Source organism: Lepisma saccharinum, chromosome 5 (genome assembly GCF_977018435.1).
Source record: "Lepisma saccharinum chromosome 5, izLepSacc3.1, whole genome shotgun sequence".
Taxonomy (NCBI): Eukaryota; Metazoa; Arthropoda; class Insecta; order Zygentoma; family Lepismatidae; genus Lepisma; species Lepisma saccharinum.
In genome coordinates this window covers 72032206-72047989 of record NC_139233.1, presented here as the reverse complement: position 1 = coordinate 72047989, position 15784 = coordinate 72032206, and the positions used below count along the sequence as shown (strand labels likewise).

Here is a 15784-nt window from a genome sequence, read left to right as displayed (position 1 = left end):
GAAAATTGAAAACCAAATTAATTAACTTCTTTATTCACATGAAGCGAATATTAGCTGATTATGGCAAAGTTACCCTCTTCACATTGCAATATGTCGAGAAGGCATATGGGGGGTGAAATACAGGTAGAGCCTCATACAATCGCAATCTCGGCTTTAAATACCTGCAGGTGATGTAATCAGTAAGAGAACGGGTGAACCCCAGAGTCACTCAATGCAGGGACATTACAAGAAGAAGAAATCTCGCCTGAAGTCAATCACCCCGGGAATCGAACCAGGGTCTTCCGCGTGGCAGTTAGACGCCCTACCGACTGGATCACAAGGGACTCGAATTAATTATTGACAAGTCATACATTTTGTTTAGTATCTGTGCAAAGTCAATTTCATCATTATTTGCTGCCTGGATGCATATATTGAGGATAAAATGTAGTTTCTTGAGGGCTTGTAGCATCTAATGAGGCGTCAGGCAGAAAATAAACTTTATTAAGAAATGTTTTCTTTAAGGACCTCTATACTGTGTGGAAGTTTGTGCGCCGACACGCAGCATACGTTGCTTATAGCTTACTATGTATTTCGAGACGAGAACGATTTGATTGATTTGCTTTAATTTACTTCACTTTTCAGGGCCGTTTACCCACCGTACCCCCTCGAAAATTACGTTGAAATTTATATTAATCGACAGATTTATTGTTTTGGGTAATATAAAATTAGTTCCAGCGTAAGCAAAAAACCTGCCATTTCGCAGTGCTCTCGCCGCTTTTTATTATTAAAACTCTTTGTATGCACACTCAAATCGTCGATAATAACTATTGGTACCAAACCTAACAATCCTAACCTAACTACGTAAAATTATAGTTGCTGTTGTGGAATGTTCTTTTGGGTGCTAGATTTACTTGCGCGAAGCCTTCAGGCTGTCCTCCTTCACGGTAAAGTAACACGCTAAGGTAACAGACGTACTTTATTTCACAATAACAAATATCCGCGAGCTAAAATCAACTGAAAACGTTCATAAACAACAAAATATTCATGTACCATGCAAAATATTTCACTTTCTCTAGGGGGTACAGAGGATCAAGGGGTATCCGCTTTTCTGCCACCGTTGACTAACCACGAAGATAAGGATGAATGCTGATGAGATGTAGGGGGGACCATTTCAAACATATAGGGTGTATTACGTGGAAGAGAGATTGACAATTGGTTGTCTTGAGGTAAGGCCACTCCTTACACTCAGAGACGCGAACGAGACAGGCCATTACAACTCGAGACTGTAAATCCTCGTCTCTGTACCATTCCTGTTTAAAATAATGTGTTCGTCATAGGATTTCCTCAGTAAGACACCCGAGTGTGTCAGCCGTAGGCGGCATGTTCCATTGATTTCTGATATACGAGAGTCGTCTTCTCCCCCAGACCCTAGCGTAATACAGAGTTGTCGTGGCCTTGCTAGGGGCGCATGTGCCCGATCGATAGGTTGTCGTGCTTGTTGCTAGAAGTTGGCCAGTGCGGTTCGTCTAGGCTTGGGGGAAGGGCAAGCTGTTCAACGCAAGGAGGCGAAGGAAGGTCAGGGTCACCGGTGCGGGATCTTTCGGAACACATTGACCAACGCGGCTTTTCCCACGATTGTTCGGGCGTGATAGTTGGTATGTAGTTCATTATGGTTCTTGTCAAACCGTGTGTGCTTGTTCGTGCGGTCTTCGTGGGGGTAGCGGATAGGGTTAATTTCAGGATTCCCCTTGACCTGGGAATCCTGAAAAAGTCGTGGAATTTTGTGAAAATGTTCAAAAACCTGGAAAAGTAAGATAACATTGTTCTTGCTAATCATGGAAACTAAATACACATTTCACTTTTTTGCTCCCAGCTGGTTTATTTTTGGGGAATATCTAGCATAAAAATGTCCTTGTATTATATTTTTTCATCATTTCCTTTCAACAATATTGAGAGAACCTGATTCGTTAGATTAACGTGCAGAGTTGATAACAATAATTATTTGTTAGTATGTTAAATCATTATGGACTGGTGTGGAAAGTTATTCTAAAATACCTGGAAACATCCAGGAATCTGGTTTTGCATAGTGGTAATCCTGAGTTTTCTGAGAAAATATAGGGGGCTCTGTGCGATCATACATTGCACGAATGTTTCAGCCTAGCTTATTTTGCACTGTCATGTTAACCGCGACACCACGCTGAGAGAACGAAAGGTGAATCAATAATAATAACAAACCTTACGTGATCTTCGTTAAAGTGCAATCGCAGCATTCGTCTGACGTGACAGGAATCCCGCTGTGTACTGTAGTCTCGATGTCCGACCGAATATGATATCTTTCTTTTGCAGTATTTGCCACCCATGCTATTATCCTAGAAACAAATTAAAAATATGCTTTTGCAATTTTTGGATTCCTTCAACGCTTGGCTAACCGCAACGATAAGGATGGGCACGCCCAGGTCAGGTCTTGGACCGAAACATTCTGTGGTAGAACAGTTAAACAGGCATTGTTCGTGTATTGAATACATTATTTCATGCAGAACTAATGTTAATCGAATGCTTTTTACATAAAATATTTTTTAGAGTAAAATTGTTTTTCATGAGATCAGCATTAGGGTTACCTGATACAATATCCTTCTGAACACATCCACATATCCTTACATTCGACTTCTTTGTTTGAAGTATACAGGGTGACCCAAAAAGGTAACCGAAATATTGCCAATTCTTCGGTTTTTTTTTTTTTTGGGGGGGGGGGCCACCGTGTACATTATTCTTGAGATAATTTCTTAATTTCCATGACCCAAACTTTTGTGTGTGTGTATTTTGCTATGTCCGGTTTCACGTTGTTGTTTGTTCAGTGTTTTGCTTTTAGTTGACTAAAGATCGAACTGCTTTTGTTCTGAACGGTCTTGAACGGTGCCATCCTGTTCATACACACGTGAACACCAATCGTCCGTCACTATTTTCATTGAGGCCTTATGGATGGTGCAGTGGTGACGACATCATCTTGTAATCAGTGTGTCCGGTGGAGGCACATAGTGGTTCAGATCCCACTTTAAACTGTAGGTTCAGGTCCGATTATCCTATTTGTGCACAAACTGTACAAAACTCAACGCATTTTCATAGTTGTTTTTTTTTACTTATCCTTTCTCGGCAAGGTTTTGACTGATATAGTGTTGACGGTTTTTCTTCAATTTTTGAACCTCATATTGCACAAACTATTGATAATTTTAGTAAACATGTCTTTGTACGCGAGCAAACACTACTGCATGCGAATCGGAAACTTCCATCTTGGCAAGTTAAGGGCAATGGACTGGAATATATAGAATTCTAAGAATTTTGAAAGAAAAGGAGAAAAATGATTTTGAGTTGACTGTGTTACTATCTTCAAAATGGAATAACTATTGTCTGAATTAATTTTAAACTTTCCCTGCTTTTTATATCTGAAGTTTCTCGTTTTTTCCCACCCTACTCTGCATATTCTTTTTTCTCGGTGAAGAATGGTAGTAAAAAGTAGAAGCCTCTTATTTAGTCTTCCCGGTAGAGTAGTGGCTAACGCTGTGATATTGTAATTTAATGGGTCGCCGGTTTACCGGTTGAAGAAACATTGCATAGTGGTTTGGATACTAGTTTAAACTGTAGCTTCAGTTCTGATTACCCTATCTGAGCATAAAGTGACCAGGAAAACAGATTTGTGGAAACCATAAAAGAAATGGATGTTAGCTCTTCCTAGCTAAATTGACTAAATTGTTTTATAACTCAACAAATTGACCCAATTCGGTTAGGATTAATACAAAGAAGTGCTGGTGGTGAACATTCTGTAATCGTAAACAAGAATTTTCTGGACGTAAAAGTCTGAAGAGATGAACCCGCTCGGTAGTCGAGCACCTGAAGTAATGGACTTTTTCAATCTCGTCACCCAAGTATAATGGACTTTCAATCTCGTCACCCACGTTCCCAGGTTCGAGTAGCGACCTAAGCATGTCTTCTGTGAATATCAGTCATCTTTATCGTCTCGATTAGCCACAATCGGAAGAAAAGCGACGCTAAATGATAGACATACAAATAAAATACCAAATGATAGACATACAAATAAAATACCGACGAGACGATGGGGGAAACCGAAAAATAACCCAGTTAGGAGAAGGGCGTGCTCAGAATTTTGCTAGGGAAAATTGATCATTTTTTTTTTACCCTTTTTTATGTATCTGAAAGCAGAGTAGCTCATCTTGCCCTTGAGACAATAGGAGATAGAATAAAAATCCGATTCGCGTCGCTCCCCTGAAAGCACGCAGCACGCCAAACATTTCGACGCCAATGATGGTGTAACGCGAGAGAAAAGAGTAAGAATGTTACGAAGTGTTCAGGTGAGTGGGTACAAAAAAAATCTCGGGAGGAACTGAAATCGCGCTGCATTGTTGAAAAAGCAGCCATCGTGGCTGAGCTGTAGCTTTTTTTCCTCTAGTTGTTGATGCAAGTCCCAGGAAGTCTTTGTCAGTAATTCTCTTATTGTTTTCGCGGCCGTTCTCTCTCACACAGGTTGAATAGCATGTAACATACTGGGGCTAGACCGTGTAGGCCGAGCCGCGTTCGTGGGTTGTCGAACCGGCCCGCTCTCCCACACGTTTTCCCATGGTCTGACGTGTGAAAAGGGGAGAGACGTGTTGACTGTGGAGGTGCACGGTTTGATGTTTCGTGGCTGTAGCAGCTGGTTGTTCTTTTGGTGTCGGCGCGATGGTGTTCTTTGCAATACATTCTGTCAGTTTCTGTGCCGTGTGTTTAACGTGTGAGGGTGTTGTAGTGGACGAAATTTTGGTCAATACCGGATGAGATGAGAGTGTTTTGCAGAAAATGACTTCTGTGGATAGCCCCTTCTATGTCACGTGACGTCTTTCCAAAAGCCTCAGAACGAAATATTTTCATTGCGTGGGGATTTAAGCTAAGATTATGGAAGGAAGTGTTGATATAGTGTGGTTGTGAAACTTCAGATTAGTACGAAATTGGACTAACATGTACAACGTCCAGGAAAATTGTTGTACGTTCATTGAAGTCAATCACGTTTGTGTTTTAGGCTTTGTAATTCGAATTAGGACCGCAGTTCTCTCAAACTGATTATATCCCCAGAAGGAAGCAATTTGGTTTGACGTGAAGCAAGTTAAAACCCAATTGGTCAGTGTGTTTCGAACCCTCCGTAATTCGTCGCCGTGGCACCTGAACATGGTTCTTCAGAAGAACAAGCTGCGACCCAGTTGGAAGCCGCCAGCAAAACTGGTACGTATATTTCTCTGTTTCACCCTAGTTCCTTTTTTACAGCACTTTGGCTCTCAAGGAAATGATTTGAGTTTGCTGCAACTAGGCTCGAATTTGTGTAGTGGAGGTCGGGGGCCAACAGCATTGTTATTTCAGTTATAACTTTCAGGCCAATTTGTCAGAATTTTTTACGTTTCAAATAGTTCATTCTTGGTGTTGTAACCCCACCCCTTCCAAGCCGGCCCTCTAAATCCGGCCTTGGCTTCAACTGATCCATTGATAGGTACAGTCACCGGCAATAATCCTGACAGGACGCCTAGATCCTGAAATACTCGCTTCCCTGCAACTCTTTTTGTGTGTTGCCTAACTCTACGGCGGTGGTAGAAGTTGCGATCCAAAATTTGCTATTAAATCCACTTATCGCCGTAGAGTTAGGCAACACACAACACCTTGCAGGCAAGCGAGTATTTCAGGATCTTGGCGTCCCATTTTTATTGCCGGTGACTGTACTTGAATTTTTCGTGGTCTTGGGTATAAATCGGGTTATATTTTACACAAATTTCCATGCTGAGGAAGCGCCGTAAACTTCGGTAAGTTATAACCACTGATGTGGCGCATTAAGACGGTTCTAAAAGTCCACTTTCATTTACTTAGAGCCAGAATACTTTATATATTGTATTTTTTGTAGCGTTTTCTGTTTTTTTTATTACATTTATTCACTTTTTTAGGTTTTGTGATTCCGTGGTCATCCTCACATCAGTTTTGTAAATTTTAGTCCTACTTGCTTTTCACAAAATTCTACGGATTATCAATCTTTTTGTTCGGTTGAACATTTTGGCATTTGGTCACAAATTTATTTATTTATTTATTTAATTGTAGTTGTCTCCAACAGAGAAAACTACTCCAATTATGGGAGACTTGCATACAGTTTAAATATACATACATATTTAATAATATATAAAAACACACATACACACAAATAGAGAGATACTTCACACAAATAGATATTTACAAGACAAAACAATACAAAGCCATACCTACACTCATAGTAAATGGTAACAATATACCTCACCCATGATATATATATATATATATATATACATGTTTAGAAATCCCTAAATGTCTGCACTTACAAGACAATAATTTATATAATTTCTTGCGCAAACCATAATGATTGAAATTTTGTCTTGCAAACATTCAGGGAATACAAAACAATACAAAGCCCTACATACACTCATAGTAAATGATAACAAATAAATACCTCACCTATAACATATATTTATATTCAGAAATCCCAAATATTTGCACTTATAAGACAATAATTTCTATAATTTCTTGTGTAAAACATAACGATTGCAACTTTGTTCTATAAATATTCAGGGAATACGAAAAGTCTAACTCATTATCTATCATTGATAACTTATTGTACAAATCTAACATTTGCTGTAACGGAGAGTTTTGATACTTCTTAGTTTTAGCCATTTGACAATTCAGCAAATTTCTATTTCGAAGATGACAACATGTAGTATTAAAAGATATTTTGCTTAAAATTTGAGCATTATCAATAAGGCCATTAATTATTTTATACAAAAATAGCTGTTGCATAAAAATTCTCCTTGACCTTAATGATGGCATGTCGATTTCTCGTTGAAGTGTATTGGTAGATAACATTTTAACATTACAATTCTTACCATGTTTTTTGGAATACAAATAACGTTGAAAGCGTTTTTGTATTTGTTCTATTTTTCTATATATATTTTAGCTATTGGTGACTAGATTATAGATGCATATTCCAAGGTACTCCTAACCATTGCATTGTATAATAACGTGATTGCGTCCAAATCCTTTAAATATTTTGACATTTTAATTACAAAACCTAATTTTTTGTATGCAATATTTACCATTTGTATTATATGAGTTGACTACGAGAGATCCGTGTCAATTATTATACCAAGATCCTTCATAGTATTGACTCTTTCCAATTTTTCGTTGTTTATGAAATATTCACATTGCACGTTCGATTTATTTGCAGATAATACCATGTAATAACATTTTTTTATATTGAAATCAAGTTTATTTTGAATACTCCATTGATAAACACGTTTTAAATCTTCCTGCAATTGACAAGTATCTTGCAACTTTGTAATTTCTTTATATATTTTGATGTCATCTGCATACATTAGACAACTAGATTTATTAATAATAATGTGATATGAAAGAATCCAAGACATCGCGCAGGCTGCAGATAAAGAACACAATTGCACTAAATTGTTACTTTTTCCCCTAGCTTTATAGTTTAAACAGACTCCCCAAAAGATGGAAGTACTTCCCACAACATGGCGAGCTACCAAGAGTGGATTGAATTTTTTACAATTTCTTGGTTGATAAAAAATGAAGTGTAATGAACTTAACTTTAAAAATTGTAGATTTTCACTGACGGAGAGAGATGACTAGGCTTAAGGGTAATTTTTCCACTGTGCTGATAGGTACCCTAAAATTCGCTATTTTTATTGATATGGGAGTGAACTTCAATTTCAAACACTGGCCTCCGTGACGGAGTTGTTATAAAACAGCGCTACGGCGCCAGAGGTCCCGGGTTCGACTCCCGGCCTAGGCATGTATATTCTTTGTGTGTCCCTTCATCAATTTTGTATCATCAATCATCCTCATCTTCGGCATTAGCCATAAGTGCCAGAAATGGGAAGTAAAATCAACTAAATTAATCAATCAATCAATTCAGTTTCAAACTTTCATTCAAGATCGCTTCCAGCACCTACAGTGTGAAGAAAACAATCCACGAGCCACTGAAAGCGATTGACTGTTTGTCGATCTGTGGGTCAGACCAGCAAACGATGTTTCGAATCATTCAACTACTTCCACACGCCCATTTCTGAAATGTTCAATGTTATATCTGATGTAATTTTTCTGAAAGTTTGTACAAAATTAAGATAATTTTATGGGTCATATTTGAGACTTTGTTTTAGATCATCAACACCCGAGTCCCTGCAATAATAATGATTATTTTGACGTAATTATTTTACACTTTCAGATAATGGGAGATCAGAAAGTATCTAGAGTAAGATTCTTTCAGTCGCTTGTTAAAACTCAAACCCCATAAATCCTCAGTGGTCACAAGGTGTGGTATTGAGACAAGACCTTTTACTTTTCGAGGCTTTACCCGTTTCTTAAGTTTATTCATGTGAGAGCAGTTTAACGAGACCTACCTACCCCTTGTGTTTACTCAATTTATGTGCTGCAGAATATCATTGCTAGGGAAAATTACAAAAGAGAGTGACTGCTGAAGAGTCTGCCTTGTATGCACCTGTAGCAGAGTGGATAGAAATAATGATTTTTATTTAAAAAATCATTTTTGATTATTTTTTAATTTTTTTTTTTTTTTGGATTTAAATCGATTTTTTAATTTTTTAAAATACATACTTAAAATTGTTTGTGTGGGTTCTGGCACCATACATATGGATGGATGTTTTATAGAAAGGCTTTTTCAAGTAAACGGCCCTGTAAAATATTTGAACAGTTTGATGAGAGCAAATAAAAAATACATGTAAATATACGTCTCTGTTCCTGATACATGTAAATATATATATATATATATCTCTGTTCCTGATACTGTGTACATGAACCTACTGTGGAACTGTTTGTTGAGTGTGTTAAATGAAACTATAATAATTTCAGTTACTTTTCTTCCACTGAAAATAAAATCTTCAGAATGTACTCTATAATTATAACTTAAAATATTTTCATAGTCTTTGTAGCTGAATTTTAGCATTTTTTTAAAAAAAATTATAGTTTGCAGAATATCAGCTCCCATGTTTATTTACAGTTTAATGATGGCACTATTTACGGTTTAACACGATTAGTATTTTGCATATTTTTCAACACAAAATGTTTGCTATTTTTGCCTATAAGAATTATTGAATATTAAATCAAGATAAAGTTAAGTATGTTTACAGTTTACTCGTATGAGCTTCACCACAGCAGTACATACATTTTGTTCCCTTTCATTTTCTTTCTTAAACGCCATTAAATGATTAGGAGATAAATGTTCTTTCACCAAAAGTGATTCTGAAATTTACAAAATCCTCATGTACATTATTCTATAAATTATTTACTTAAATCTTGATTTAAATCGCAATTTAAATGAACCACATTTAACCGATCGATCATAACCTGTAGTAAGCTTTTTTCGTAAATAATGATTCTATTGTAATGTACACAAATAATTCTCAACATTCCCGTGTGCTGTGATTACTTAATTGACCTGTTCCGAAGTACAATATTGTAACGACTGACGAACCTTTTTGTCAATTTCATCCTCAACGCGTGAAGGTTCGGGCTCCGTGCGCGCACCTCTAAAATTCGCCGTTACTTTCAGAGAATACAATTTGCTGTTTTGTGTAAATTACTTTTCAGTTCCGAGACAATAAGATTCATGGTTCTCCACATATCGTAGATATGTTGATAATATTCACCAACAACACTCTTTACACCAATTGTCATTCAACACAAGAAACTGCTGTTCGTTGCCTTCAGTTAATCTAACTTATCGAGCAATAATGTTCCCTTTTCTTTGAAAAGAATTTGTAGAGTTGGATGCATAAGTATTGTCAAGCAAATTGTCCATCACTATGTTTGTCTTTGTTTTAAGCAATGAGAGTCTCAAAAAATTGAAACAAAACGCTGAACAAGCTGCTGACATTTGCACGAACATGCCTAAAAATCTGTTCCTTTAAATACGTCCAATGCAAGAGAAAGGTAAATGAAAGTAGTCCTGGGGAATTTGCCGAGCAATACTGAACTTTGAAAAATACTCCACTATCTGTTACTCTTAAAAGAAAAACATGGTAAACGTGCATCTTAACCTTTTCCAGCACATTTACAGGCTTTACCACGTTTTCCTCATCCTTTATCGCTAAGAATCAACAACTTCACGTCCCTACCCATTGATTAATTTGGCTAGTCTTTTCATTTCCATGTTTACATTACCAGGTGCGATGGTGGTAAGTTTGCATTAGCGAGGTAGTTCAGTCGCCTGCCAATGTGTGGCAGCAGTGTCTGCGAAATTGCAGGAAGTGTGTCGTAAGTTTCACGAAACCTTTTGTTTCTCGCCTCGTTTCGTTGCAGAAGTAGTCGTGAATTGGTTGCGACGAGAGAATGTCTCACGTGTAAGGCACGTACTGGCAAGACCTCAAGAGGAAGCATATTCAATCTGTATGGTGCGATCGGCACCATGCCCCAGTCGCCCAGGCTTTTTTTTTTTTTTTAATAGCACGGGCCATTTGTCAACAGTAAAATAGCAAAATTCACACGCTGTTTGACTTCTCTTTCCTCTGCAATGTCGGGACAGAGTATTGGTACTTTTTTATTGTTTGTTATGCCGTCTCGGTGGCCGAATGCGTTCAACGGTCAACTTTGGGACTCTCCACCGAAGTTTCCGCGTTCGAGTCTCGGCTGGGCATGGATGTTCTTTGTGAAAGTCCATTTACCAACTGCATTTATTCACCGCTCATTATCATCGTCGCGATGAACCAAAATTGGCGGTTCGACCTCCCCCCCCCCATCTTCTTCCGGACACGCCATTTTGCAGGTTTAGATTCGAAGCAACAACATTTTTTGGAAAGGCGAGATTGAAGAACATGTGCAAAGAACATTCTAAATAATTTTAAGAAGTGTAAGTGGTATATAAAAAGAGTAAAGATTCCCTTGAGAATTGTTTGGTTTGGTTTGAGTTGGTGTTTTTAAGTCCACTTTATGCACAGTAAGGCTAACCGGGACTGGACCTACGGTTTAAAGTGGGATCCGAACCACTGTGCCATGTGCCTCCACCGGGTATCGAACCCGGGACCCCTTGACTACAAGGCGACGACGCTACCACTGCGCCATCGGGGAGGCCCCCTTGAGAATTGTACAGTGCCATGAAGAGTCCCAACCAGTGGCGTATGCTGAGTCCAAGACCAGGAGTCTCACCATTCATTAGTGTTTGAATTGTAAAAGTAAAGCTGTTCGGGGATCTCTTAATGTTGAATGCGCAAATCTCTTTATATCACGGTTTATACACGATGATCCTGACAGGAAGTGGTCCGACCGGACCAAGTAAATCAGCAAATAAAGTCCCCTCAGATTAAATTTCGCAGCAAGGTGAACTAATATTTGGTCCGCCCCTAGAAAATATAGTCTCTTACGGAAATCTGACTAAACTGCAATTTGCGACGGCACAATGAGGTTTAAATATTGAACATGATAACACCAAGGCGCCATACTGAAAATTTGGCGTCCGTGTGAATGCACCGAGGAAGGTGAACGTCATTTGATTGGAATTCATATTCCGTACTAAGCTTCAAGGCTCGATGTTCGGTTTCTTACATCGTCATTCCAGGTAATCGTTCTTTCTGCAATGCACGACACTACTCGACCCGCAGGGTTCAGTTCGCCTTTCCGAAGTGACCAACCTGATCTTAGCTGCGTGTGGTGCCGTTATTCAAAGCTGTTATTAAGAGGTTGTAAGGGAAAGACAACTATGTGAAAAGGTGTTTTAGATAGACCGTACATGCCTTCTTGGCATTCAGTATGCTCAGGTCTCATTGTTGGCAAAAATCTTAGGGATGAGGAAATTTTGGCTATTCATAAATGGGTGGAACTACATTGAAATATAGACCGTCATTACATTGGCGTCGTGTGGAGGGCGGGGTTGTTGGTAATATTTTCAGTATTTTTGTATCCTTCATTGCATGTCGATTCTTCTGTGAGGCGCGTTAAATGCATTTTGTTCCTTCAGGCCTTTTTGCATTTTACTTGTATTTGTTTCTCCCAGAATTGTACAACAGGAAATCTATTATTACTTCGGTTCAAGTACGTACAAATATAGAGAGCTCATGACAATGACTTTTTGCAGAAATGTACACACAAAAGTGATGGCTTTCAGTTGGAACACCATTACAAACAGTAAATTATTCTTAACAATAAAGCCGTAAGGGCAAAATAAAAATGTACTAGTATATCGTGGTTTTCCCCCTTTACCTCAGTAGTTTACACCACTAAGCCTAAAGCACTAACGACATGGTTGTGTCAGGGGTCCCTTATTCAAGTACTTTTACGATGTAAAATAAATATACAAGGAGAAACAAAATAGAGTAAACGTTCCGCTACAGAACTTTTTCAACATGCGAAATTAGATTTCACATGTCTAAATAATGAATCGGAATGTCTTAACCTTTTTTTCTTTTCTTAATTCACCGCAGCGTTTCAAAAAATATTGAATCTTGCAGCAAAATGCTGTGCAGTATACTTTCATCAGAAGCAACCTGAAGAGTACTGAGCATGAGTATATTGTATTGTAATTACAATTAATTGGAAGGATAGTTATTTCTCTTTACAATCGCCACAAGGGTCTGCTGCTTTTCACATATCACAGAGGCAGTGAGACGTTGCATTATTGTAGCCGGGAATATTCGCATCTTTTGGATCTTTGCAAAATTTCATTTCCACTATTGGATTCCACTATAATTACACCATTAATGATTCCTTTGTGCACATGGCATGATGGCAGCAAATATTTAAATGCATTCTTTCATCTGAAACTGCTCATTATATTAAGGTGACACTGGACTTTTGAGTTGTCCCAGGAAAGTTAATTTTTGGAAAATCTCTCTCCATTCGAAAAACCGCTATGATATTCCAAATCTAGAAAAAATGCATCTGTTTAGAATTCCTACTTGAACCTACAAGTGAATATTCGTTGTTTATCATACATACGTACATAATACACTACGTATATATATGTATATGTGTGTGTGTTGTGTGGTGTTTGCGGAGACAGTCTAGAGGTAAGGCTTCACCTTAAGGATATAATACAACCCATGTATTAAATGTAATTGCTAGCTGCACTGGCAAAGTGGTTAGCACACCGTGCTTTTGAAGGCAGGGGTCCTAGTTCAAATCATGGGCAATGTAATATGTTTGTAATACAGTAATCCCCGCCATATGAGAAAAGCTCATTTATCCGCCACTGCTGTTGATTTTTTCCTATTCACAGTACTGAATTTCATTCCTCTACGACAAGTAGAGTGTCGTTAATCAAGTTTATAATGCGTGAAAATAAATTCGTGCACGTTACGCTGTATAAATTAGCAACCGTAGGTATCTTTGCGTTCGGCTGTACGAAAAGGTATTCGCCAGTGTTGCCACATCCTGAGAACACAAATTCCCTAGCAAAGTGCAAAATTTCCATCTTCGCCCAATTTTTCCCTTCAAGACATGGAATCCTGCTCGTAAAATTGCATCATTCATATTCTTTATTAAAAGAATTTACAGAATATTAGGACTGATTGAATGAATAAAAGACTTGGGCATAATTAATAATATTGGATCAAAATGTTTGTATACTTTGCGTAAAATATACAAAATCGAAAGTTTTCATGGTATAGCTGTACTAGTTGTGTTATTACAATAATTTTATTGGTATTTAGTGTTCCCAATCCAAATTTAAATGTTCAATTATTTTATTGTGTTTTTAATGGGAAAATATTTCGTGATCAAAAGAGGAAAATGTATACGGGACCGATGTCTTCAAATTTCGATCCATTTTTTATATTTTTTTTATGGATGATACCTTGGAGGCCGAGATTGGCATGTTGAAAATCGAAACGAGTAAAAATGAACGCGTACTAGTAAAAATCGTCTCATGACACACACGGTTTCGTTCGAGACTTTGGTAAAATAAATTTGCGAGTTCTTTAGATATAAAATGAAGCCAATACTTAACATGATGATTTATCGATAGGTCATACATTTCCATCATAGTAATAACTAGGGCCCGGAACTTTATGTCCTATAAAACTGTAAAATATGTATGTAATTATGTCATATAAATTGGAAAATATGTCATGAAAAATTACAAATATGTCAGAAAAATGCAGAAATATTCCCAGTAAAGTCAAAAATATGTACAACAGTAGTCTCGAATTTCTCCCATACCCGATAGAGTAGAGTAGGGGCTGTAATGTACCGAATGTTAATTTTACTTTTGACTGATTTTTTGTGAAAAGCGAAAAAGGCAAAGAAATGAGAACGAAACTTCTTTACTTCCCGTGCAACAATGAGACAGAACATTTTTCCTCAATAATGTTTGCATGGCTATCAATTGTCGGCGGGATAAAAAAAGTGGGGTATTATTGTTCTGTCAAAGAAAAGACGGCACCTTTCTTCCTCCGTAATTTCCATATCCTGCCATCGACAATATGAACTATCCGTTGTACTAAAGCAAGGAAGAAAACATGAAATAACCGATTATGTGCGAGAGAATTACGAAATTGTACAGAAATATGTCTTATTACTACAAAATTGAAGAATTCTTCTTTATAGCTAATCGGTGGTGATTTATTCATTCTAGTTTTTGGACCACTGTTATTTTTAAAACAGATTTACCTACGTTTCGGAGGCTGAATCTGCCTCCGTATTCAGGTTAGCGTGTAGTCTGTTAGATCACATAAAGGGTTGCCTTGGAGGATGCCGCGGTGGAGCCTAGGCCACCAAGAATAATCATCCAAGACAACCATTTATGTGATCTAACAGACTACACGCTACCCTGAAGACGGAGGCAGATTCAGCCCCCGAAACGTAGGTAGGTAAATGCCAGAGGTCTTCGGTCAAATACGGAAAACAAACAAACGCCGTCGGATCATTCTTCATCAAGACAATGCCAGCTGTCACACATCTCGTCTAACAACCGACTTTATGAACAGTCAAAAAATCGAATTGATGGGTCATCCGCCATACAGTCCTGATTTGGCACCCAATGACTTCTTCTTGTTCCCGAATGTCAAGAATAAATTGCGTGGACAACGGTTTTCGTCGGCGGAAGACGCCGTTGATGCGTTCAAAAACCATATTATGGAGGTGTCTCAAGAAGATTGGAAAAACTTCTTTGACAAATGGTTCGAACGAATGCAAAAGTGTATTGACCATAAAGGAGAATACTTCGAAAAACAATAAAGCAGTTTTCAAATGCCAAATTCCTGTTTTTTCATTGTTAGGCTCAAAATATAAATAATGACCCTCGTACACACATGGAGCCGACGTCCGTGGTGGACTGGTTAGCGCAGCACGCTACGGCGTCAGGGGTTCTGGGTTCGAATCTCGGCCTGGGAATGGTATTGATGTTCGTTCTGAATGTCCCTTCATCAATTTTATCATATTATCACTTATCCTCATCGTCGCGATTAGCCAAAAGTGGCAGAAAAATTACGCTAAATAACAAAAATGTAGTCAAACAAAAATAAAAAAATCAAAGAAAATCCTGTACACTGGATTCACAGAGCGGTAATGTTCCCTTCACCTCACGTTACTTTTAATCGAATCGATTAACCAATCAAGTCGACAATCCTAGTAATAACAAAAGTGTCAGTTGAGAGCCTGTGCTGCTTGGTTGCATATAGTCATAATCGCGACGATGAAGATGAGTAATGATATGACACTGATGGAGGGAAACTCACAAAAATACCACATTCCCAGGCCGGGATTCGAACCCGGGAACCCTGGCGTC

At 38.1% G+C, this 15784-nt stretch overlaps 1 protein-coding gene across 4 annotated transcripts in view; it reads left to right on the top strand.

The window, feature by feature from the left end:
- The window catches only part of GckIII (Germinal centre kinase III), a 144005-nt gene that overhangs the window by 33972 nt on the left and 94249 nt on the right, over nucleotides 1-15784 (top strand). Inside the window, exons 1-2 of one of the 4 annotated variants that reach the window (XM_083122649.1) lie at nucleotides 1516-1634; nucleotides 5048-5247. The exons of 2 other annotated variants lie outside the window; for them this stretch is intronic. In XM_083122649.1, the coding sequence (XP_082978775.1) occupies nucleotides 5194-5247 (54 nt within the window). In that variant the 5' untranslated portion in view covers nucleotides 1516-1634; nucleotides 5048-5193. Of the gene's footprint in view, nucleotides 1-1515; nucleotides 1635-4622; nucleotides 5248-15784 lie in introns of those variants that run through there. One more of the 4 variants, XM_083122647.1, reaches the window with a different exon arrangement.